Source organism: Pseudonaja textilis, chromosome Z (assembly GCF_049901715.1).
Source record: "Pseudonaja textilis isolate UNSWEBS1 chromosome Z, rPseTex1.2, whole genome shotgun sequence".
NCBI lineage: Eukaryota > Metazoa > Chordata > Lepidosauria > Squamata > Elapidae > Pseudonaja > Pseudonaja textilis.
In genome coordinates, this window is record NC_142008.1 from 131,969,883 (window position 1) to 131,993,712 (window position 23,830).

Consider the following 23,830-nt stretch of genomic DNA (forward strand, 5'->3'; position numbering starts at 1 on the left):
TAAAAGACGAATGATACAGAATGGCTCCATAGTGAGCCTTGGCGGTATTTTGCAGAGACTGAATCAGAACAGAGATGATGGGCAAATAAGCTTTACGATTGAGGGTAGCTGTTTTAAATTTTCTATCTCTACTTTATGGGCCCAACTTAATTCGCAACAATCGACAAAAGCCATTGCGCAAGCGCACGACGCAATGTGAGGTTCTCCGGGAATAGCTTAAATATTAGAATTGCGGGCGGAAGAGAGAAAGAAACATTGTGCGCATGTGCCGCCTAATTCAATGTCAGGCTTCTTTTTAAAGGTCAGAGCTCGCTGCTCGAATAGTGGACTTCTTTTTTGGTCCGAATTGGATCTTGTAGTTAAAAGGGTTTGAGGGGTGTGTGTGTGAGAAGAGGGAGAAAAAAATAACCTCATTGGTTTGTAAATTGGGGTGAGTGAGCGGGTTTTAATTTCAACAGTTTGGATAGCCTGATGATTTTGATCAGTGACTTTTAACGCCTGTGGTTCTGTCCTGGTTGTGAGCTTGCTTCCACATGCACTTGTGGGTGGAGGTAGCGGGGAAAGTACCTTCTCATTTGTGCACGGTACTTCTATGTTAACCGAGTCTTTTTTGCCTGCAGCTTATCAAAAAGATAGATTTGCTCTACTTGATTTCTCAAAGCTTTCTTACATTGGCTGCTTCAAAAAGGTGCCTGCCACAGCTTTTCAAGCAGTTGCAAAATAATGTCAGTGTGAGGAAACTTAGCCAAGGAATATGGATATACCTTTGCTGCCATTTTTTAACTGTTAAGCTTTGGACTCTCCCAGAATGCTGAGCATAACCCGGTTAGCCCTGGGGAACAAGATTATAGGTTTGTCTTTGCGTGGTAAGGCCTCCCTTGCTGCCACGATGGTGAAATATCGGAGGATGCGGAAGCCAACAGAACCACAGAACTGGGCAGTGGATTATCAGGAGAAATACATCCCGTTTTCCAAGAGCCAACTGGTTGAAGCCCTGGTAAAGGTAAAAATAGGCTTCTGTGTCAATTATGACATCCCTTAAATGCATTGCATCAAATTCACAATCACCCCTCTCGGCTTTCACAATGTTTCAGTGCTTCAAAACAGCATAAACAATTTTCAGAACATGAGGATAGTGCTTGGTGAAATATAGAAGCAAGCAAAATGTGTCACCCCTTCTCGTAGACAACTCAAACAGTAATAGTGTAAAGCGTTATACAGTAATATGTTTATACTGGTTTACTTGATGTGCTTGATGCATTCGGATTGCAAAATATAGTTTCTCTTGGTCCAGTCAATGCTTGCTTTAGTATACCAGATGTTTTCTTTTAGCAAATTTTCTGCAATCTTGATTTCAGAACCTAACTTTCCTTCATCCCAGAGTTCTGGAGGCATCTAGATCCCTTTGCCTGTTAAGTAAGGTCTGTCTCATGAAAATGTGGAATATGAATTAAGCCAATCTTTAAAAACTTGTCCTGATGGAGCAACTTACTGAAGTGATGAAATGGGTCAAATGGGATGAACCTTCGGAAGAGAGAACACTCTGAAGAGATGAAAACACTTCTTGAAATAAATTGCTGTTCTTGTAGAAATTGAAGAGTAGAGGAAAGGAAACAGTGGTTTACGTTTTGCTAAACAAAAGTAAAGAAATAAGGGGAAAACATAGCATGTGGAGAGGAGGAGAAGGCAGTTATCCTATACATGCTGAGTGGCATGGCATAAAAAAATGAAAGGGTGACAAATTATAAGCTTTTGTAGGAAGGAGAAAAGGATATAAAAAGGAATGAAAGAGGAATTCTAGTTACAATTGGTAGCTATCTAAATTCCTTAATGGTTGAGGAAGGACGACACCATAATGTTACCCTGGAAGCCAGTGTTTGCTTTGATCATTTGATAAATAGTATCTTTTGTGATTAAAACTGAAAATACACCATTCTCATTTAAATTGGAAGGCTCTTATTAAAGAGACTCACTCTAGAAAGGTATAATGGCCTTTACCAGACAGAAGCAGTCCAGATACTGAGCACAGATTATAAAAAGTTGATCTCTTAAGATCTGGAGTAGTTTGGACAACAGTGATCTGGAGAATAGGAAGTGAATTCTTTTGAACTTTACTACTAGGCAGATAGAGGTTATACAATGTATAAGCCCTTTGCACTGTAGACCTGAATTAGTGCTGAATTATAATTCTTATGTTCCCATAAGGACAAATTAAGGATAATGATCCAGCCATATAAATTTACCCACCTTAGTAATGATGTATGAAACTTTTAGAAATCAGGACATTTTTTTCTTGTCCAGGAGTTCTTTACTGCCAAAGTGGCCGCTTCTACTATAGTCATGGATAAAAAAGTGAAGAAACATAAAAAGTATGGATTGGAAATCTGAAGTCTGTTGTGAAATATTCCATTTTTTCTCTCTTTAGTAGAGACACAAAGCACCTCATTGAAAATATAAATTTTACTATAGGTAGTCTTCGACTTAAAACCACAATTGAGCCCAAAATTTATGTGAGATATTTGTTAAGTGAATTTTGCCCCATTTTACAATACTTGTTAAGTGAATTACCGCACTTACCGTATTACTTGTTAGGTTAGTAACATGGTTGTTAAGTGAATGTGACTTCCTCACTGACTTTGCTTGTCAGAAGGTTGCAATCACATGACCTGGGGATTCTGCAATCTTCATAAATATTAGCCAGTTGCCAAACATCTGAATCTTGATTATATGACCATGGGGATGCTGCAATGGTTGTAAGTGTGAAAATCTTTTTTTCAGTGCCATTGTAAGTTCAGACAGTCACTAAATGAATTGTAAGTCAGTGATAAAGATGTTTGAGATGCATGTTGCTATTATCTGTTAAGACAACTTTCTAAAGCCATATATTTTATGTCAAATCTGATTATATATCTATCCTAAATTGTTATAATTTCAAGAATATCAAAATATTTACTACTTTGTATCCCTTTTAATTGGATTTTTAAAATGGGACTTTCTACATGCAAAGCATGCATTCTGTTATTGAACAGTGGTTCCTTCTCTAATAGATAGAAATTCACAATCTGGCATTGTACACAAATATTCCAAGTTACATTGATTACTAAAAATGTTCGTTAGCAGACCTGTTATCCAAAAATTCATCTATGGAGTCTGAATTTTAAGAAGATGCCCATATCTCAATGAAGATTCAGGCATACCTATTGAAGAATTTAGGCTGCTTACTGTTATAGACTTGTTTTGAATTAGGAAAAGAGGAATTTCCCAGTAGCTATGACTGCAAAATTCCTACTCTGAGTATTATTGCAGATTATATTCAAAAACATTTATATCAAATCAATTTTAAGCTAAATTAAAGAGAAGTTGCTTGAAATAAATGGAAAACTGAAAGGATCATAGTGCTGCAGCAAGAGGATAGGTAGGCCACTAACTTGACTGCTAGAGAGATGACAATGCAGCAGAACTGAGTAAACAATTATATTTATTTTGCTACTACCCAAGGAACGTCTCAATAAAAGGACTGCTGGTTATGGCCATTTAGAGCTTTAATCGGGTCCCTTTTTTCCTTTCTCAGGAGTTTCACTCTTCTAATCATAAAGAACGCATCTCATTCTTGCAGTTTGTGTCTCAGGTGGACTCATCCCTTGTACAACATTACTATTCTGTTTTGGAGCAGCTACAGGTAGTTGCAAATGTACTTTTTGCAGGCAATTTATAAAAATTGTTCCAGTCTTATGGAGATGATAGCGAGGGAGGTGATCGTTATAACAATTGTTTGTATTACTGAGCATTCCTTCACCCACCCAAATATTTACCTGTATTCTTTTTTTTTAAAAAAAAAAACATATTTTGTCATGTTTCTAAATAAAAATAGCTCCTTACCAAGTGGGATAGCAGAGAAATGCGGGTCACTGTGTGCCTCTTTGGTTAGGTTGCTTGACTTTCTTTGCTAATAACAGGTAGCACCTTCATTCCTTATATAGTGTTACCTCAGTACTCATCGTTAATTGGTTCCTGGTGGTGCAGTGAGCACCAAGAACAAGTACCAAACAAATTTTTCCTATAAGGAATAATGTAGTGAGTCACAAAGCAGCCACCAGCGACAAGTTCTAGCTTTTACATTGAGTACCCAATAAATGATAAATACTGGGACAACATTTTTTTGTATCAAAACACGTTGAATATCAAATTTGATGAGTTTCAAAGCAGATGAGTACCAAGATACCACTGTAATTAATATGGAGATCGAAAGGATGGAGCTATTACTCTCTCTCCTTCCATTATGAATATGTGGTCATGGCAAATTATCTCAATCTCGAGCATGGGTCATATTGTAATCTAGGTAGTCTTCGGTTTACAACCATTTTTTGTGACCCTACGAAGTTACAATGGCGATGAAAAAATTGACTTATGACCAGCCCTATCACTTACGGTCATTGCAGCATCTCAGTGATCAAATTGGGTGCTTGTCAACCAACATATTTAAGATGCTTGCACTGTCCCATTGTCATGTGATCATCATTTGTGACCTTCCCAGCCAGATTCCCATGACCAAAGTCAATGGGAGAAGCTGGATTCACTTACAACTGCAGTGATTCACTTAATGACTGCAGTGATTCATTTCACCATGGTGAAAAAGGGCATAACATTCAGAACAACATTAAAGACCTGGCTTAGCAATGTAATTTAATTGCCTTACTTAGCAATGGAACCCCATTTGTGGTCATAAGTCCAAGACTTCCAGTAAAGCCATTTCTCAATCACAAACTGAACTGTGATTTGCAGTAAGTTAGTATATTTTAAAATTGATCCAGCAAGTTTTCTGAATCAAAACCAATAACTACTGGATGCATTAGGAGACTATTACTCATCCCTAAAATGGTGTAGAGTTCAGGAATGTCTGCAGCTGCTCCGATAGCAACATCTCCCATCAGCTTTCACCTTCTGTGGGGATTTTGTTTGGAAAATAAAAAAGCTGGGGAGAATTAGCTACATCCTGCATGTTACATTTCCAATCTTGAGCAGGAATCAAGATTGACATTTATTTGCTTGCTTGCCTGAACAAAAGTTGCTAAAATACTGATCCCAAAGCAAATGAAATGTTGAACAGTAACCAGTATTATTTTCTGTTCTCTAGTATAGTGGTCTCCCCAGCCTTGGCAACATTACGATTTGTGGACTTTGCAGTGTAGACTATGCTGGCTGAGGAATTCTGGAAATTGAAGACCACAAGTTGTAAAATTGCCAAAGTCAGAGACCCCTGCTCTACTACACTTTTATTGCACGAGAAATAGGAAAGGAGAGTGGTAGCTAGCATCTTTCCTGACTACACATTAAATTTTATGCCCTTTAATAAAGTGTGTTATTGTAGTCAGAGAAGATGTTACCAAACTCCCGGTTTTTATCATCACCGACTTAAATGACTCCCTTCCTACAATATTTTCTGGATGTGTGTCAGTGAAATGTTACATTCCTATCCTTGGTGGGTGATCTGCATTCTCTGCCTGTTCAGCATTGGAAACTAAATAACTCGCAGAGCAAAGATGGAATATAGATTGTCCTGACTTATGAGCACAATTGAGCCTAAAATTCCTGTTGTTTAATGAAACGTTTGTTAAGTGAATTTTTCCCCATTTCACAATCTTTCTTGTCACAGTTAAATGAATCACTGCAATTGTTAAAGTTAGTAGCCTGGTTGTTAAGTGAATCTGGCTTCCCCATTGACTTTGCTTGTTCGAAGGTCACAAAAAGTGATCATATCACCCCAGGACACTGCAACCGTCATAAATAGGAATCAGTTGCCCAGCACCTGAATTTTGATCACATGACCATGGGGATGCGAGTATGAAAAATGGCCATAAGATTCTTTGTCAATGCCATTGTAACTTTGAACAGTCACTAAATGAACTGTTGTAAGTCGAGGACTACTTGTAACTCATTCCTTCTTGTTCTCCCATTGTTGTTGTGATGATGAATTCAATAATAAATTGCTCATAGTAACCAGACATAGAACAAATATGCTGTATTAATTGCATTAATCCTCCCACTTATGCCTTCCCCTTCTAGAAACACTATACACCTATTGATCCTGACCGGGACACACTGCAGGAATTCTGTTTGACAGATGCTGAACGGTTAATGAAAGAACAGAAAGTTTTGGCCATGATGGAACCACTGTTGGATCAGGCCAACTTCAACAAGTTGTCAGAAGAAGCACTGGCTTATGCACTGATTGTCAATCACCCTCATGATGAAGTCCAGGTGTGGCTTGCAATAAAAATCACCCCCACTCCATCTTTTTCCTTCAGGGTGTCCCATCTGTGTTATATGTGATAGAGGATGAAGAGGTCCTGAAATGGTAAAACAGACAAACATTTTAGATAAAGATAATACCCTGTGGATTTTCCCTGACATACCTCTTGTAATCTCAGTTACTTAGGTTCTCTTCTTTGGAATGGGTCAACTCGCTGCTAGCTCACCATGGCCAACTCATCACAGCTAACTCGCCATGGGACAATTCAACAAATACAAAAGATAAATTAATTTCAATAGAACCATGTTCAATAATATTAAAGCCAATCCAGAAACACAAGTTACAATAATTTCAATGAAAACATGGTCACTAATAATAAAAGTAACTGAATGAAACGATTGATACAAGGTTGAATTGTCCTGAGGTGGTTTAGCCATGGGGAGTTGATTGTGGCAAGTTATCCTAGACACCTCCTCCTACCCTCGTGTTTTGCCTGATGACTTTCTGTTTGTGAGCATCATTTTTATGTGTGATGTCTCTGACTGCAAGCAGAAATGGAAGTTTTTGCTCACAGTCTCATCTCAAGCCAGGCCTATCTATTTCCAGCACTTCTTTCTTCTGAGGCTCCTATAGCTAAAATGCAAATCCAATCCTTTCCCCACTCTTTTAAAGTTTGGTGAAGTGGGATTTTCTTAGGCTGGGGATACACACAAAGGCAAATTATGAGTAGAACAAAATCCTAGAATTTATTTGGATGGTCTTGGATCTCTCCAAGCCCACATATAAAAATTTCAGAACTTCCCAGTATTACTCAGCCTTTTGCTTTGCCTTACTCTGATTTTTTTGAAGGCAACTAAGACACACAGTTTCTTTCCCCTATAACTGTTCTAGTGCCAATCAAAAAGTTCTCACCAGGATACGAATGACAGCTTGTTTGTGTTCCTCAATACATAGCTGCAGTTTATCATATTAAGAGGCATATGTTGTCTGATGCTGGAGAAAGGGCATTTTAAAGTTTAGCCTTTTTCTCCATTGATTTGTCTTATAGATTATATCACCATCTGAAGTGCTGCCTAAGTGCTGCCTATTGCTTATTCATAATTAACATGTAGCTCCTTTAATAGAAAATTATATTCTGCCTATTATCTTTACAGCTTTGGGTGTCTTACAAGATATGGTAAAACATTGCTACTATCTATTAAGAAATGAAATGCAGTTAATACATACAGTAATATATACAGAGTACAAAGGTCTTTCTGGTTAGTGGCAGGGTATCATAGCTGCTAGAGACCATAATTTTCTTTATTTTTTAAGGCAGCTAAGGGAGTAACGCCACCAGGCAGGTAGATGCTGAATGGTATTAAATCTAAAGGAAGACATACAGTTCCCTTTTTTAAAAAAAATGTTTTTGGCAGGAAAAAAAACAAATTATATATCTTGATAGTTTGCTTCCAAAGTTTGATAGTATGACTCTAGAAAGCCACAAAACAGAACGTTGGGGATAGCATTCAGTTCACACTTTGCCCATCTTTTGGTAAATTCTGATTGGTTCGTTTGTTTTAGCATCTATTTTGTATTTGCTAAATGTGTGTGTGTGTGTGTGTGTGTGTGTGTGTGTGTGTGTGTGTATCCATATCCAAACAAATTGTTCTACAGGAATGTTACTGCTTCGGAAAGGAAGGTGGTGCAGAGAGTGGTGAAGATGGCAGAAAAGCTTATTGGCAGTTTGCTCCCTTCTGTCCAGGATATGGCATAAAAGCGATGCTTGAGTAGGGTCTGCAGGATTGTCTGGGATGCTACACATCTTCGTCACAATTTGTTTTTCTTGTTACCTTCTGGGAGGAGTTTCATGGTTTCTGAAGCAGAACATCCAGATTCAGTCACAGTTTTATCCCATACAGCATCAACCTTGTGAACTCTCAAGTTTTCTCTTTCTGCTCTGTATTCAAAACGGACAGTGATTAATCTTTATATACACAAACACATACACATACTTTTTAGAGCAGGCACAGAATTTCATTTTTAATGTGGGCAAGTGTGCTCACAGGAAAAAATGACTATAGAGGTTTATCTTATCCTATCTTATCCAATCCATCTTATATAATTTGCCTTCCTGTGTAACTCCAGCCTAAAAAAATCCCAGTTCACCAAATTTTAAAAGAAGAGGAAAGGGGTACGATATGCATTTTAGCTGTAAGAGTCTCAGCTGACAGAAGTGCTGGAAATGGATAGGCCTGGCTTGAGATAATGAGACTGTAAGCAAAAACCTCCCCTTTTCAAATTGCAGTCAGAGAAATCACACATAAAAATATTTACATTAGGAATGGAATTCCCATCACAGATGTAGAGTCCTGCCCCACTAGCAACCAAGTATGTAACACCTGTGCCTTGGCTTCTTGGGTTTTCTCAAGGGATGGGGTACCCGTGTAGTTACTTTTATCTTCTTCACAACCCATCCCTGAAACAGCAACAAACACCTTTGATTTTCCAGTGTTAAAGTGATGTTTTCAGACTTAAGCCAGCAGTAGTAAACAGCCATGGTAAAATATATAAAATTTGTTACACTTTGCTTCCTGTTACTTTGGAGGCAGTCAGGTGACCCACTAAACCTGGGATCAACCTGAATCTATTGATCACTTCAGATTGGGACTATCACGGACTCTTCCGCTCAGATCCCTGAGGCACTTCACCAAGGTCATAATTGCATATAGGTAGTCCCAACTTACAACCACAATTGAGCCCCACATTTATGTTGCTAAGTGAGAAATTTGTTAAGTGAGTTTTGCATCATTTTACAACCTTTTCTTGCCAGAGTTGTTAAGTGAAGCACTGTAGTTGTTGTGAATCAGGCTCCCCATTGTTGTTATTTGTCAGAAGGTTGCAAAAGGTGGTCACGTGACCCTGTCATAATTATAAGTTTGAAAAATGATCATAAGTCACTTTTTTCAGTGCAGTTTTAACTTCAAATGGTCACTAAGGAGCCATTGTAAGTTGAGGACTATCTGTATTATTTCAGTGAGTGAGAACATCCACCTCTTTGAAACCAGGTTGGCCTGTTCTAACATCCCCTTTCGGAATTTACAGATTAGCTACAAGTTGTCAGATGGCTGATTCATGGAGATGATGAATATGAAAGCCATTGTATTTTTCCTTAGAGATCCAGTTCAGTCTAGTGGTTAAGGTACTGGCCTAGAAACCAGGAAATTCTGAGCTCTAGTCCCACCTTAGGTGTAAAAGCCAGATGGGTTTCTTTTGGTCTTTCAGTCACTTCTATCCCAACTCATTTTACAGTGGTGTTGTTGGGAAAATAGAAGGAGGAAAGACCATTATGTATTATATGTTTGCCCTCTTGAGCTACTTTTAAAAATGATAAAGACAAGATGAAAAAACAAATAAATTTACCATTTCCCAGAGGTGACAGGTGCTCCAAGAGGTTGCAGGTGGAAGAATCTGCTGCCTTCCAAACTGGGCTCTCTCATTTTATCAAGCATTTCTCAGCAGTGTTGGGAAGATACTGCATTTTGACAAGCACTTTGATTCATATGGCAGTAGCCCTCTTTCCAAACATACTTGGGGAAGCCTACAGATAAGCAGACTTGAGCAGTTGGCAGGTATTTACAGCTGCCTTCCCCAGTAGTACAGTGATAGATGGTTTGTTTCCCATCACTTTGGGATGTTCAGCATGTGGGAGTCCCTAATAACTTGTATTTTCATGTCAGTTCTGGCTTCTGTTCTTCAGGTAACAGTGAATTTGGATCAGTACGAATATATTACCTTCTGGGCTCTTGGCCAACGGATAGGACCTCTGCGAGTGATGGCTGCAACTCGAGCCGAGAGGACCGGCTTCTTTGGCACTGCTCGGATTCCTGCAGACAGGCAAGAAAAAAATGGTCTCCTTAGTATCTGTTGCCACCTGGAGATCCTTTTGGGGGAGTATTCCCAAGACTCGGCCTTCTAACAGGTCAGATTTCTGTCCATCTAGGTTGATGTTACCTACTTTGTCTTAAGAAGAGCAGTGATGGAACAGACCATAGACTGGCATTCTGATAGTCTGAGTAGGGCCTTAAGAGGATACCTCCACCAAATATTGAGAGCAGCTTTGCCCTCAAAATATTCCCACTGAATTCAGAAGCATATCATTTCTGATCCTCGACATAGTCTAACAGCCATTTTCCTTATCTTTTCAAGATGTCCCAGTCACATATTTAAGAAATCAATTGCATAGTTTGGTGAATATATGTGGTTCTTTTCCTGTCTCATAAACCTGAAGCTCTTTGCTTGTAAAACTCTGTTACTCAGCTGTGGTTCTTCCACCCAGTTTTATGTGCCGTTGTAAATGAGATACTATAGATGGGATGATTTATAATTTGGAAGGAAATGCTTTATGATGTCTAGGGTGAAATGTTCACCCTAGAGTGTATGCCGCTTATTGGGTTTTTTTTCTTGAAATTTCTGTGGATAGAAAACTGAAAAATACATTCTTAGGGGAGGGAAAGAATGTTTTTTCTTAGAAGTTAAACGTTTTCATCCGTGATTCATTTCATCAAATGCTAAGGTTTGCCTGGAGAAGCTTTTTTTTTTTAGGGCATTCTAAATCTGAGTTACATTTGGGTTAGCCAGATTGTGCTCTCTTCCATCATACCTGCTCTGACAGGGTTTGATTACTCTTTCTCCGTTCCTTTAATCAATGTTTTTCAAGTTCAGCAACTAAGACGTGTAGATTTTGGCATGCTGGCTAGAATATTCTGGGAGTTGAAGTCCACAAGTTGCTGAGGTTGAGAAGCATAAAAATGTGTATGCCACTTGATTTCCTACAACTCTGTTGAATGGTGTTTAATTTATTGTCTATAAGTCAATTCTTAACTTGCAACTGAAGCCGTAACTGTGTATTCTAATTTTGACTTAGGTACTGTGGACTTAGAGTGACATTAAACTGGTCACTCACTCTCAGCCCTAGGAAGAAATCAAAGGCAAACTTTCATTTTTGAAAAACCTTGCCAAAGAAAACTTCAAGGACATTTCCAGGCAGTTGCCAGGCGTCAAGAAATGGTCGTAAAGGCACAAATAAAAAAAATAGAAGGGCTATAAAGTTGTTCGTCCCAGAAGTTCCATTCTACCCTATTATAGTTGGATGACAAGGAATGTGACAGCATAGATAGGAAATTATATTCCACTGGGACCCCCTACTTTTTGCCAGCCATTTTGATAGATTGCATTAATGCTGAGCTAGTATTACTAGGCATAACCAAGTACCATATTGATTATTTTTCATGAATTAACATAGCAAAATTAACATAGCTTGTCATAGCAAATTACCATACTGTATATATATTTTTAAATGATGGCAGGTTTGGTCATGCTGGACCAATTATCCAGATTGATTAAGGATGTCAGGCAACATATGACATTTTTGGCATGTGATAGTGCAAGACTGTTCCGAAGCAGAAGAGATTATGAAATTGGAAAATGAAAAACAAGCCTTGCCAGATAGGTTTTAGTTGTTTGACTATGGAAAGTTTCAACAATAGAGATGCAAGTTAATTTTCAGCAACCAAATTGGAATAGTTTACATCTTAACAAGAATAGAAGTCTCACTGAGACGTGGTTTTCCACGTGGTTCCAGTCAGCTTTGCCAGTCAGGGGCAAAGATTATTGGGGAGAAAATTATAAAATGTTGTTTTTAATTATTATTTGTTATTAATTTTATGTATTTGTTTTTCCTCTCAACAGGATGGGGTGATTTGGCTACAATCACTTCATCTTTTGTACAAACATTTTTTTCAATAGTTTATTCCTGATTTTTTGCATCCTCCAGATCAATCTGTGTTGGCAATACCTGACATTTTGTGGCCTATAATAATATGCCGTTTATTTTTCAGAGCTCTTGTATCATCACCCCTCAAGACCAAAATCTGAAACTTTTTGTCAAAAGGGTAATTGAGTTACTTCCATGCCTATAAAAGACCCACTAGTTCCTAATCCAAATATTTTACAACCCTAAAAAAGATGATAGACCTCATTTTTTCTCTCGTAGTATAGTGAGTTTATCTGGCCTTATCTATCCCATAGAGCCAAGGTGTCAAACTCACGTCATCACGGCAGCATCATGTGACATATTGGGACTTTTTCCCCCCTTCGCTAAACCGTGCAGGAGTGGGGCCAGCACGTGATTCATCCGGCCCAGTGGCCGTGAGTTTGACATCCCTGCCGTAGAGTGATGATGTACTTATTCTTCCCTTCCCCTGCTTTCTTACAGAGACTGATTTGCTTGAGTAGTTCTCTGGAATTCCAACTTCAATATAAATATCTGACCAGATCATTGGAGGTTTCTTTGTTTTCCTATTGGAGATTTGCTGTTGGAATTCAAAATCTTTATCTTTTGATGGTTCCACAAACTTATAATATACGTGGCCCTTGCAGTCTCTAAAGCTTGCATATTTTTATACAGATAGTCCTCACTTACAACAGTTCATTTGGTAACCGTTCAGTTACAAGGGCACTGAAAAAGTGACTTATGACTGTTTGTCATACTTTGACCATTGCAGCCTCATCTAGTCACATGATCAAAATTCAGACGCTTGGTAGCTGATTTATATTTTTGACCACTGCAGTGTCCCAGGGTCATGTGGCTTCCTTTTACGACCTTCTGACAACTAAAATCAATGGGGAGGCCAGATTCACTTAACAACCATGTTACTAACTTATCAACTGCAATGATTCACTTAACAACTGTGGCAAGAACAGTCATAAACCGGGGCAAAATTCACTTAACTGTCTCATTTAGCAACAGAAATTTTGGACTCAATTGTGGTCGCATGTTGAGGACTACCTGTAGTTTTTCCAATTGTGGCATTACCTAGAAACCAGATAAACTGGGATATTGTTTATATGTTAAAAGTCTTTCTGTTTCCTATCTTTCTGTAAATTTGAAATCATTGCCTCTGAATTCCTCCCAATTTTAGAGCAAATGCTCTTCCAGTTGGAACATATTTCTTGGTCAAGCACATTGTTTCTGCAAGATAAAGTAGTTACAATATAGAAGTCAATATATGAATTTCACGCGGGACCATATCAGAGTTTGCACAATACCCAACAGCTGTCATGGCTGCAACCGTATTGATAGAATATGCCCTTCTGTAAATAGAACAGTTGCACCAGTGCTTTCCAGCTCCTTTTTATCCTCGCGCAAATTACCCATTCCAGGTCCAGATTAAATTTACCTCCAATGCTAGATTTATTCCATGATTTTTCTCTCAGGCCTTCTTTTGCACTACTCAACATGGATGCATCTTTACCAAGTTGGAGGTTTTAGTGCAATGATCTGGTCATCATTACCATCACAGTTGGGGATCCCTCAGTGTAATGGAGTTTCTGGCAGTATGGAAAGCTCCCAAACCCTTTGTTTTATTTTTTTTTACATTGTTATTTGCATATGTCTTTTGGTGTTGTCCAGTTGTATGTTGTGGAAGAGCACCTTATTTCATTGTTCTCAGGTTTCTGAGTACAATGACAATAAATTTATCTATCTATCTATCTTTCTAGGGTCTTGAGTCAGTGGTTCTTCACCACTGACAATACAGATCATCCTGGATTACAACTATCATTTATTGACTGTTACAATAGCACTGAAAAAAGTGACCTACAATCAGGCCTTACAAACCATAACATCACCTCTAGAATTACATAATCAAAGTTCAGGTGATGGGCAACCAGCGTGTATTTTAGAGAATTGCAGTGTCTGGGATCATGTAATCACCATGGGCAACCTTCCCAGCCAACTTCCAACCAACAAAATCAATGGGGGAAGCCAGATTGGCTTAACAACCACATAATTCATTCAATAACTGCAGTGATTTGCTTAAAACCCGTGGCCAAAAAAAGGTCCTAAAATTGGGTGTGACTCATTTAACAACTGCCTTGTTTAGCAACAGAAATTCTGGTTCTAACTGTGGTTATAGGTTGAGGACTATAGGCAATCCTTGACTTAACGGCCACAGAATTTATGTTGCCAAGTGAGAAATTTGTTAAGTGCCCCATTTTATGACTTTTCTTACCACATTTGCTAAGTGAATCACTGTGGTTGTTAAATTAGTAAACCGGTTGTTAAGTGAATCTGGCTTCCCCATTGATTTTGCTTGTCAGAAAGTCATAAAAGGGAATCATGGGAGACACACACACACACACACACACACACACACCCGGGGACACTGCACGTCATAAATATGAGCCAGTTGTCAAGCATCTGAGTGTAAATGATGTGACCATGGGAATGCTACAATGGTCGTAAGTGTGAAAAGTGGTCATGTCACTTTTTTCAGTTCCGTTGTAACTTTGAACGGTCACCAAATGAACTGTTGTAAGTCAAGGACTACCTTTATGTGTAGTCTGAACCAGCATAAAATCTTTAAGAATTCTTTTCGCGCATTCTGGGCATTTATCCTATGTTGGTATTTTAGCTTGACAAGGCCTGGAAGATTCCACATTTTTTTGGCACTCGCCTGCCCCAAAGACCTCATCCGTTTTATTGCACTGAATGTCTATGTGTAGCAGGCGATTTAATTATCATGTCTACTATATAATCTTCCACTATCAACACGCTGTCAACATGCTACCATGCTAGCTGGTCCCTCATATATTGCAGCTCTGCTAGATATCCCATGCTTCGACATGTGTGAAGCTCCTTGGACTGCATTGGCAGCTTTTATACAGGTAATCCTCGACTTCTGACTGGTCACTTAACAAAATTGTGAAAACACCCCTCCCTAAGGTAGTACGATTCACTCCCGAAATTACCTCTGCTGCAGCATCCCACCTCCCATTTCCTCCCCCATCCTGCCTTGCTGAGTCCCCATGACCTTGATCTGTGCATCGTGTGATCCACCTTCCATCCTGTGTAGGCAGTCATTCCATTTCTGTGGACCTGAAGGTATTGTGGCAAAATGATGAAGAGTATGACTGTCTAGAACACGAAAATTGGGTTAACTCTAGAGCAGGGGTGTCAAATTCACGTCATCATGGTGTTATCACATGACATATGATTTCCCCCCCCCCTTTGTTAAACCGGGCGCGGGCATGGCCAGTGCATGACACATCCGGCCTGCAAGCCACAAATTTGACACCCCTGCTCTAGAGTTTTCCAAACTTAGAAGCAAACCTAACCTTAACCCTAACCCTAATGTGTGATTGCATTGATCACCTCTCAAAAAATCCAGAGTAAGAGACCAGCAACTTATTCTTTTTACAATATCTTGTAGAATTTAGAGCTTTGGACGTGGAAGTAGAGAGGTGGGAGAGAGGAACTGTGAAGTTGCTGATCAAGGCAGGGATTGGCATCCTTTTTAGGTGTCTTAATTGCATTCCTTTCCTCCACAAAACCAAACACAATCCTTCCAATATTGACATCTTTTTTTTATCCCATTCACCTCCAGTATCTTATGCAAAGACAATGAAATTACTTTACACATAGTCCTCGACTACCCGTTAATTTAGTGACCATTCAGAGTTACAGCATCGCTGAAAAAAGTGACTTATCACCATTTTTTACACTTTAATGACTGTTGCAGCATCCCCCCCATGGTCATATGATCAAAATTCAGAGGCTTGGCAACTGCCTCATGTTTATGGAGGTTGCAGTGTCCCAGGGTCACATGATCCCCTTTTGCAACCCTCTGACAAGCCAAGTCCATGGGGAAGCTAGATTCACTCAACAACCATGTTACTAACTTAACAACTGCAGCGATGTGGCCAGAAAAGTCATAAAATGGGGCAAAACTCTCGTAACAAATGTTTTGTTTAGCAACATAAATGTTGGGTTCAATTGCGGGCGTGAGTTGAGGACCACCCGAAGATTACAACTTTCATTCATAGATTCATATGGAAAAACACCAGAATTTGGGGTGTTTCATTTTTCTCATAAGATCTCGGCCTTTTTTGAGGAGGGAGCGGGGAATCTGCCAGTACTGTCTAGGAGTCTGGCAGACCATGAATCGTTGGCCCACCTCTGGAGGATCCGTATTCACTTCCTAAACATCGCTTTTCTTCAGTTCCTCCTCTTTTTTTTCTTCTAATCATCCAGGCATTACTTCAAACGAGTTATAGTGGCTGCTCGGACCAAGAATTCCCATCTGGTGCTGAAATGCTTTAAGGACATCCCTTTGGAAGGACTGGAGCAGCTGCTGCCCCTGGTCAAAGTCCGCACCTCCATCTTCCACAGAGCTCTGCTCAACACCATGCTGGTTGTGAGCGGCTTGGCCCTCTTTGTGAATGTGGGCATGGTGGTGCTGTCCGACCTCAAGATAGGCACCACCACCCTGCTCTTCCTCTTTGCTGCCTTGATGGCCTTCCGGGCCTGGAAGGTAAGTCAGTCTCCCAAGTTTCCAGCGGTGAGCCAAAAAAAAGGCTCAGACCTCCAAATTAATTAAACACAGCAATATAATGTTTTAATAACTTTCCCCTTTCGGTAACATGAACAATTATAATTCATGGGCAATTCTTTAAGGAGCTCTTGGGGGCTCTGGGTTAGGGAGATGGACAGGCATGATTATCCTCGTAGGAGCAAGCTTAATTTAATTGAGGTTCTTCTAGGGCAGGAAGCCAGCTTGGCCTCTATCCCATACAGCTGTCAAGAACTTTATGGCAGAACACACACATGTCTTCTGCTTAGAGGAATCTCATGTGGCACGGCTGGGGGAAAAAAAAGGTCTTTTTCAGTATGTGGAAAGCTGCTGCCAAAGAGACAGCTCTGAGAGAGGAGGTCTTTAACTTCCTGTAGAAGGAAGATTTATGTCTTCCTGCAGACATTTTGGTTTTCTTTGAATAAGTATCTGGGAAGCGAGTCCAGATCTTGCGGTTAAGGTTTGCTTGGGGGGGAAACTGATAGCGGGAAAATCCTTTTGATGCAGGGGTAGGTAATCTTTTGAGAGCTTAAGCTGCATTTAATTTTGGGGGTAGCAGAAGTGTTGCACGGTGAAGGCGGATAAATGCAAAGGAGACAGTGTCCTGCCTTGGTTAGGGCTAGGATTTTCCTGCTTTTTTTTTTTTTTACAGGACTTTGTTGAAGGAAGCAGCAGGCTGAGATTTCTCTGTGTCTTAAATTTGTTAGAATTTGTAATAATTGCTGTGGTTCCCGCTTCGCCGGCAGAAAACAATGCCAGTTATTTTCTCCATTCTTATCCCTTAATTTCAGCAGTAAAGAGAGGCCACTCAAAGGGAACGCCCCAACTGTATGCCACTTCCATATTGGAAATATTCATAGACATTTTACTAGCATATCATAACTATTTGGTTTTGTTGCCATTATGTTACATAAAGGGGCCTGTGTGCTCAGGTATACTTCCTCTAAGAGGCCAGGATCTCAGTTTGCATTTTGCTACGTCTCTCACGCATGTGACCCTCCCCTCCCCCACACTTGATGACCCAAGGATTCAAATACAGAATCAGAACACAGGTGGAAGAGACCTTGGAGGTCTTCTAGTCCACCCCTCCCTGCTCAAGGAGGAGACCCTATACCATTTCAGACAAGGGACTGCCCAGCCCCTTCTTAAAAACCTCCAGTGATGAAGCTTCCGAAGGCAATCTGGTTTCTGGTTAATCGTCCTCACTGTTAGGAAGTTTCTCCGTAATTCCGGGTTGCTCCTGTCCCTGATTAGTTTCCATCCATTGTTGTTTGTCCTGCCCTCTGATGCTTTGGAAAATAAATAGACCCCCCTCTTCTTTGTGGCAGCCTCTCAAATACTGGAATCATGTCCTCTGTTTTCTCTAGACTAGCAAACCCAAATCCTGCAACCGTTCTTCATATGTTTTAGTCTCCAGGCCTTTATTCATCTTTGTTGCTCTTCTCTGTACTTCTTCCAAAGTCTCAGCATGTTTTTTGTAACGTGGTAACCAAAACTGGATGCAGTATACCAGGTGGTGGCCTTACTAAGGGTTTACTAATATAGTCCTCAACTTACTGCCATAACTGAGCCCCAGATTTTTGTTGCTAAGTGAAAGTCTGGTGATGTGAATTTGCCCCCCTTTCCTGCCACATTTAAGTGAATCTGCCATTATTAAATTAGTAACACAATTGTTAAGTGTGAATCCAGCTTCTCGTTGACTCAACACCTGACCCCAGATCCTGCAACTGTCATACATATGAGTCAGTTGCCAAGCATCTGAATTTTGATCATGTGGCCATGGAGATGCTGTAATGGTCATAAGGGTGAAAAATGGCCATAGCTCACTTTTTTCAGTGCCGTTGTAACTGAACAATCACTAAATGAATTGCTGTAAATCAAGGACTACTACATTCTGCATTCTTTTCATAGGTCTTTGGCCAGCGAAGGAACATCCACTCTCTTGAGCTGGTGCATATGCTGTACTACCGCAGCACCTCCAATAACTCGGAGCTTTTGGATGCCCTCACTCTGCGGGCCCAGGAGGAGCATGCCAAGGAAGTCATCTTGGCACACAGTTTCCTCTTACAGTACTACCAGCAACAGCAGCAGCCCTTGCCAAAGGAGACAAGGGTGGGAACAGGTATAGTCTAGAGCAGTGATGGCTGACCTTTTGGGGCTCATGTGCCAAAAATTGAGTGCGCGCTTGCACTCGTGCCAGCACTCAGAAGGCAATGCGTCCCCCCCCCCCACGTCCCCTACACATGCGGGCGCACTCCCACCCATCCCTGCCACTCCCTTACCTGCACTGTGCCTCACAGCTGATTTTTGGCCTCCCAAAGGCTCGAGGAAGGCTTCTGCAGGCTTCTACAAGCTTTGCAGGCTGAAATCTAGCCCCGTTTGGTCACTTCCTGTTTTTCTGAAAATACAGGAAGTGACAAAATGGGGCTAGATTTCGGACTACAAAGCTTGTAGAAGCCTGCAGAAGCCTTTCTTGAGCCTTTGGGAAAAAGGCCTCAAACGGGCCGAAAATCAGCTGTAAAATCAGCTGCACATGCGCAGTGAGGTAAGTTTGCCTGCAGCTCACATGCTGGCACAAATGGCTCTGCATGCCACCTGTGGCACGCTTGCCACAGGTTCGCCATCACCGGTCTAGGCTTTGATTCCTTGGGCTGGAATAGGGGTGCCAGGAGGCAAAGGGGTCCCTTCTCTGAGAATCGCTTTTAGTTCCAGTAGGGTCTCTGATTCATCTCTTTGCGTTTGTAGACTCCAACACTGTTGAACACCTGAGGAAGCAAGTTGAGGCTTGGCTGCACCTGCGCTCCGGGCTGGAAATTAACTTCTGTGCCGAACGTGCCTGCCAGCATCTCAAGGAATTGGAAGTGAAGGGAGCAGCCCATCCTGTCATTGGATAAGAGCTTCCTAGGATTGTTTTAATTGGTGTTTGGGGCTCTAAATCAGCATTGTCCCTATGGTATTGGGCATGCCAGGTTTTGAAGGCAAGAGGATGCAAACCTTATTTTTTCCAAAGGTTTAAGGGAACCGTGCCCTGTGGTGTAATTATTTGTGCCACATGGATCCTTAGAAGCTATTGGATGTCAGCTCCTGAGATGTGCTTCCTTTTAGCACCAGATTTTCTTTCAGATATCCCATGGAAAACGTGCTGTAATATTAACATTTGCATGGTATGAAAATACTATTTGGAGTACAACCTTAGACCTCATTATACAAAGCCATAATGCACCTCAAATTCTCTTCTTTGCAGAGAGGAGCTTTCTTGCTTTTAAAATAGCAGCAATTTTTATTAGGCACACTGTTGTTGTTTTTCCTTTGAGCTGTTTATTTTTCTTCCCCCAAGGAACGAGTGGAAGCAGTTTACATATAAAATGAGCACTGTGCAAAGCAGTGAGTCTCTTTTGCATTTAGGGCGAGATGAGTTTTTAATATCATGTGCTAGCCTGCTGGGGGCATTCCTGAAAAAATACATTAAATCACTTCTATGGCACTTTGAATTGTACAGTATACACTTAATGCCAAGCCGTATCGCCCGCTAGGCTTCCCTGCTTTAATTTTTTTTTTCCTGCCAGTTTTACAAAGGTGGCAGAGATTCATGCTTTCCATCCTGTGTGGTCCTGAACAAAATAGCAAATTTAGGTTATCTGTGGAGGGGGGGAAAAATCCAACAGGTAAGTTCTGAGTTACTGGAAGAACAGATCCCGCTTCCTCTCGGTGCAGTAATTTTTACACTGAAACATAAATATTTGCTCTTCAAATTTGAAGTCTGGGAATTTGCACATAGCTAAGGAATTCTGTTATGGGGCCAGTGGGTGCATTGCTGGAAGACCATAAAGAGATTGTCATGGGAAAAATCTATGCGGTCACTAAGAATTGACAATAACTTGATAGCATGTTATCTTATCAAATTGAGTGCATGAATTGGAGCATTTTTACTTCATGTGAATCTGTTCTCATTCTACCCTTATGATGACTCCCTGCACATTGACTTTTGTATATGGATTGATAGCTGGTGTATTTCAATGCATGTGTGCATGTACTTTATTCTAAAGAGTGTTTTTGGAACAGGTGCAGCCTTGTCCACTGCTAGCTGGAAGACATGAGTCCTCTCCCTTTTCTCTTTCCTGTTTTCCTTCGTCTTGAGAAAGCCTATGTATTCTTTGGGGAGTTGCCAGAGAGAAACATGTGTCAGATCTGTATTCTGTCCACACAAGTGAGATTATGACAGTAGCAGCAAGAGCAGCAATCCAAATTTCTCTAGTTCCTATTGAAAGATCAGTCATAGACAATTTGTTTTGCCTCAAGATGAGTGAGAGAAATGCTGTTTAAAAATATTCCTCTGGTGTCAAAAGATCCAATAGTAAACACATTGTTGTATACTGGTTTGGTTGAGAACATTTTCCACGCTGTTCACTTGGGATCCTTCAAGGAGATCAGTACGGCTGTTTAGTTACCTGCGTCAAAATACTGACTGAAATGATTTCCAGGGTGATACCTATCTGGATGGTGATAGGAGAAAGCTTCAGAGCAGATGGCTTTGGTTTGGCTTTAAGCCTGAGCTTATCATGCTAATCACAGAATCAGATTATCCGCTTCCATCCAGTGGGAACGCCAGCATAATTCATGGGAAATATAGAAAGGGCTCTTTCTTGTGAGCAGTAAACTTTTTTTGTGCCTCACTGCATTTCTCTCTCTTGGTTTTGTATGGTTTACTAAACCCAAAGGTGCTTTTTCAGAAGACAACTGTACTTTGTTGTTCCTTGAAGATGTTTTACTCCTCGTCCAAGAAGCTTCTTCAGTTCTAGTTTGCTGAAGTTCCCAGAATTTGGAATTTTGGGAAAATGTGGTTACAATCTTTTTTTTGCCGCACTTGTTAAACAAATCACTGTAGTTGCTATACGAATCATGTAGTGATTAAGCAAATCTGGCTTCTCCCATTGATTTTGTTAGAAGCTGACTGGGCAAGTCAAAAATGGAAGTTACATGATCCCGGGACATTGCAACCATTGTAAATGCATGCTGTTGCCAAATTGTGTTCATACGATTGTGGGGATTCTGCAGTGGTCCTAAGCGTGAGGCCTAGTCATAAGTCACTTTTATCAGTGCCATTTTAAATTTGATCAGTCACTAAATGAATAGTTGTAAGTCAAGGATTAACTGTAACCTGTTGTAGGTACATGTCTGAATGGCATATACCAGGGGTGTCAAATTTGATTTCATTGAGGGCCATATCAGGGTAGTGTTTGACCTTGGAAGTCAGGGTGGGCACGGCCAGGGTGGGCATGACAAGGGGTTCGTGTTGAGGGCAAATGAGGTGGCCAAGTGCTAAGGCCAGCCTTCCCTAAGATCCTCCCTCACTCTCATTATAATCTCCCTCCATTCTTTCTTTTTTTTTCTTTTTCCTTTTCTCTTCATTCTTTCTTCCTTCCTTCCTTCCTCTCTTTCGTTCTTTTTCTTCTCTTGCCCTCTTCCCATCTTTCCTTTTTCTTTTCTCTTTCTCCTTTCCTGTCCCTTCTTACATGCTCAAATGCAAAAGGGGAAAGCTCTGTTTTCACTGGCAGAGGCACCACGGGCCAGATCTAAGCACCCCCATGGGCCGGATCTGACCCATGGACCTTGAGTTTGACAACCCTGACGTAGATGTACTTTGGTATAGATAATGTCTCTGAGAGTTCAAGGGTAGATATGCCATTTCTAGTTACCACCGAGCATCAGGACCTGAAGTGCTTGTAAAAACAAATGGACTGTATGTTGTCATCTAAAGCATGATGGTGAGTTTAATTCCTGGGGTAGAGGGTTTAAAAATCAGAATAACACCTGGCTACCCATGTCTAAAGACTCTCAATAAAGATGCAGCTGGTCACATGGTGTCTTGTGGTGGTCCATATAACTGTCATAGTCAGACCAGTTTATTTTTGATTTGGGTTGGCAGGCACTCAGCCACCAATAATATCCTTATTAGATACTATATAAGAATTGGACATTGGGGCAAAACAGTGGTTGATTTCAAAGTAATAACTCTGCCTTTCTTGTTCAATGACTGTCTTGTTTAGCAGCTGTTTGCAGTTCCAACCATGTTGAAAACTTTCCATGCCCTGCTTAAGTTTGGCTCAATAGATTTTTTTTTTAAAGAGAGAGGGATGAATCAATTTGTACAGATGTAATAAAGGACGGATCAAGATGAGCTGCCTCCAGACTCCTTAGACGTGTGTACCTTACATTGTGCTTTGATGCCACCAGTGAAATTTGCTTTTTTTCCAATATCCACTATTGCAGAATATATGGGGACATCTCTCCAAATATGCAAAAACCATAATATATTTTTAAGTTTGTCAATTCCTATTCTTACTTCTCGCAGAATCTTTCTATTTCTAGTTTTCTCTACTTGCCTCCCAATATTTCCCCCACTGTTTCAAATCACTCTTCACTTGTCCTTTTCTTGTATTGAATTAATTTGTCCCAAGCCATAGAATAAGAAAATCTAAAATCACCCAAGATACCTGGGTCATATTATCAAATGTGGTGGACAAAATATACTGGACAAAAATACATATGTGGATGGAAAAATGATAAAGCAGCATATTGATTTAAAGCCAGAATATGTAGGGGATTTTAGCTGAAAAATCTACTAAGGGAAATGCATATTTAATTATTCATATATTAACTGTTGCTAGAATTGTATTTGCACAAAGCTGGAAGAATGAAGATACCCACAGATGAGAATGTGATTAGGAAAATATTAGAATGTGCAGAATTTAAAAGAGTAATGCTTGCAATTAAGGAGAAAGAGTAAACTGAATATTATACGACATGGGATTTATTTTATCAATGGTTAAATAATAAAAATGGAAGTTAGAAAAAGGAAACAAAGATATGTTAAAAGAGATAGGCAAATATGATTAGTATAAATATTATTTTAACATTGTAGGATTAATCCTAATGTAATGAATGGTGTTGTAAATTTTGATTATTGTTCAACTAGAATATTTGTACCCAGATGACACACTGTTCAATTAGAGATGGAATTATTAGATTTAAAAAAATTAATAAAAAGGAAAGTCTAAAATCACCCTTTGGAAATGTGTTTGTATTTATGAATATATTGCTCACTGTGAAAAGGTAAACAGGGAGATTCCTGATAAGCACTTGGATGGGAGTCTACAAGATTTCAGAGCTATAGACTGGATAGTTG

The 23,830-nt window shown here is 40.1% G+C and overlaps 1 protein-coding gene across 4 annotated transcripts; it reads left to right on the forward strand.

Moving 5' to 3' along the window:
• Positions 1-225: 225 nt before the first annotated feature.
• On the forward strand, positions 226-23,707 carry TMEM143 (transmembrane protein 143). Of its 4 annotated transcripts, XM_026711720.2 has the most exons (8): positions 226-301; positions 808-1,003; positions 3,572-3,679; positions 6,064-6,258; positions 9,990-10,126; positions 16,326-16,605; positions 18,556-18,766; positions 19,390-23,707. In XM_026711720.2, the coding sequence occupies exons 2-8, from the start codon at positions 809-811 to the stop codon at positions 19,536-19,538; spliced, it is 1,275 nt and encodes a 424-aa protein (XP_026567505.1). In that variant the 5' UTR covers positions 226-301; position 808; the 3' UTR covers positions 19,539-23,707. The 4 variants fall into 4 exon arrangements, with proteins under 4 accessions (XP_026567505.1, XP_087774599.1, XP_026567504.1 ...); XM_087918473.1 differs by lacking the exon at positions 3,572-3,679 and having other exon boundaries at positions 232-301; XM_026711719.2 differs by having other exon boundaries at positions 258-1,003.
• Positions 23,708-23,830: the final 123 nt, after the last annotated feature.

Bases quoted from the DNA above. Each gene is read 5' to 3' on its own strand.
- TMEM143 (XM_026711720.2), top strand. From the start codon at position 809: ATGCTGAGCATAACCCGGTTAGCCCTGGGGAACAAGATTATAGGTTTG. The intron at 16,606-18,555 runs GTAAGTCAGTCT...TTCTTTTCATAG, and splicing joins TGGCCTTCCGGGCCTGGAAG to GTCTTTGGCCAGCGAAGGAA. The intron at 18,767-19,389 runs GTATAGTCTAGA...TTGCGTTTGTAG, and splicing joins GGAGACAAGGGTGGGAACAG to ACTCCAACACTGTTGAACAC.